This window comes from Penaeus chinensis, chromosome 30, assembly GCF_019202785.1.
Source record: "Penaeus chinensis breed Huanghai No. 1 chromosome 30, ASM1920278v2, whole genome shotgun sequence".
Taxonomy (NCBI): domain Eukaryota; kingdom Metazoa; phylum Arthropoda; class Malacostraca; order Decapoda; family Penaeidae; genus Penaeus; species Penaeus chinensis.
In genome coordinates this window covers 20,207,917-20,210,170 of record NC_061848.1, presented here as the reverse complement: position 1 = coordinate 20,210,170, position 2,254 = coordinate 20,207,917, and the positions used below count along the sequence as shown (strand labels likewise).

At 48.1% G+C, this 2,254-nt stretch overlaps 1 protein-coding gene across 1 annotated transcript in view; it reads right to left on the bottom strand.

The window, feature by feature from the left end:
- Nucleotides 1-935: 935 nt before the first annotated feature.
- LOC125041493 (carbohydrate sulfotransferase 11-like) overlaps nt 936-2,254 on the bottom strand; it is a 7,956-nt gene continuing 6,637 nt past the window's right edge. The window contains exons 3-4 of the mRNA XM_047636502.1: nt 1,977-2,086; nt 936-1,658 (exon numbers count right to left, since the gene is read on the bottom strand). Coding sequence (XP_047492458.1) covers nt 1,007-1,658; nt 1,977-2,086 — 762 coding nt within the window. The 3' untranslated portion in view covers nt 936-1,006. The remainder of the gene's footprint in view (nt 1,659-1,976; nt 2,087-2,254) is intronic.

Below are 2,254 nucleotides of genomic sequence, written 5' to 3'. Positions count from 1 at the left end.
CCCTGCCCCCTTACCCCCCTCTAACCCCCCTTACCCTCCCTTGCCCCTCCCCCATCCCATCATCTCCCCCTCCTGCAGTTCCGTTAATTCTCTTCTCTGACCATCTCCCCCTCCCCCTTCATCTCTCCCCTCTCTCTCCTTTTCCTTTTGCCTTCTCCCTTTCTCCCTTTTCCTTCTTATCTCTCCTTACTTCTCCCTCCTTTTTTATCCTCTCCTTTCCATTTTCCCTTACCCCCCATTTCCTAATCCCTTCTACTCTTCTCCCTTCTCCTATTTTCCCTCCTTCCACCCCCATTTTCCCCATCTCCCTTCTCTTTTTCCTTTATCCCTCTCTCCTTCCCTCTCCCCTTTCTTCTTCCTCCTCCTCTTCACCTTCACCTAACCCGGAAGAATAGCTAATCGAAGGAGGACGGAGGACCACGAACGCTTATTGGATTCATATAAAAATAATCTGCAACGCATCGATTTTCGTTTATTCCTACAAATACAAAGGACTTGGCCATACCCGGGTGTGTGCGTGTGTGTATGTATGTGTGTGTGTGTGTGTGCGTGAGAGAGAGAGAGAGAGAGAGAGAGAGAGAGAGAGAGAGAGAGAGAGAGAGAGAGAGAGAGAGAGAGAGAGAGAGAGAGAGAGAGAGAGAGAGAGCGTATGTGCGCGTGTGTATATATATTAAAAATTATAAATTGTGACATTTCGAAATGTAGAGTATACTGATGCTTGTTTAATGGTACGCTAATTACGCTATACTGCAGTGGATAAGTACAGTTATTATGACTCATTCAAACCTATTTTTCTTCTCTGAAATATGTTAGTGAAGTAAATAAGTGTAATGGTAGTAATAGTAGTAACAGGCCTGTTTATGGGAATAAATCAAACACATATCAGATATTCAAAGATATGGGAATATGTTCCAGCCAAGGAAGAAAATAAATCGTGAGTCTTTATAAATACCTGTTTATTCCTAGAATTCGAAAATAAATACAGTTTAGAAGGTCATGCTGCTATCTAATGCAAATTGTTCGTGTGAATGGAAAGTTCAGGAGGGATCGATTTGGTGTAGCCCTCCATCGTGTAACCGAAAAAGTTGAAATCCTGTTGATATTTCGCGTACAACAGCCAAAGTTTGTGCTCGCTAATCCTGCTCAGGTACTCGAGCGTCGCGTCCCTGTCGGTGCCGCCCTTGTTCTCCCAGCGGATGGCAAAGCTTTCGGGCAGGTGTTTCCTCTCCTTCAGGAGGCGCATGAAGTACTCGCTCTCCTCCTGGAAGGCTTCGTATTTGATGATGTAGTCGTACTCGAGGTCGCACACGTGGCACTGCAGCCACATGGGCTTCCAGTGCTCGTCGTAGTCCACCACCTCCGTGCTGATGAGGTAGTCCACGAACTCCTCGAACGTCGGCTCCCTCCGGTCGTCCTCGCCGTCACCAGGGCTGCCGTCGGTGTCCGCGTGAGCAAGGTCTTTGAACTTCTTCCTCTGTCGGAACCTCTGTACGATGCTCCTGCTGTAGGTTCTGTAGAAGTACTCTCCGTCGTGGGATGCGTAAGAGTCCTCGAGCTTGTTCCTGTAGGCGGAGACGACGCGCTCGAGCGGATGCCGGACGAAGAGGAACTTGAGAGACGGCTGCACGGTCGTGTTCACTTGGTCGGGATGGACGGGCCTGGCGGGAAGGGAGGCGCTGTTAGTCTCGGCCCCGTGATAAGACAGCGGAAGTGCGAAAAAAAACAAGAACAAAAACAAAAGCGAAAACTGAAACAGGAAGTCAAAGGAATAGCTAAGCAACGGGATAATTCAAACGCCACATCATGAATCGCGTATCGAAAAAATAGCCACTACACCATAAACAACTTACCGCCCTCTATTCATCACCATACCTACACACAGAAAGCCAAAAACAGCATACCGGGCACCATAACCCACTCAAAAATCCGAACAGAAACACGAGCATTCCTACCGGCTTCCTCTGAGCCACACCAACCTGAGCAGACTCCGAAGGGCGACCTGTGGTGGTTCGCCGGCCTCATGCAGGTCCTCCTCGCCGTAACCCTCGAGTTGCAGAAGAGCCAGCGCCCAGGACGTCGAGGCAACCTGGAACACAGACGAAGGAGACACGTGATTGTGCGATGGAGGACGAGTATTTCGAAGGTGGGGTTAAATATTTTGTATAAGGATGTATAGGATTTGTCAATACCCGATTGAAATGCGACTTTCGGTAAAATGACTATGGTTAAAATGTTTAAGAATTGTTTTTTTTTC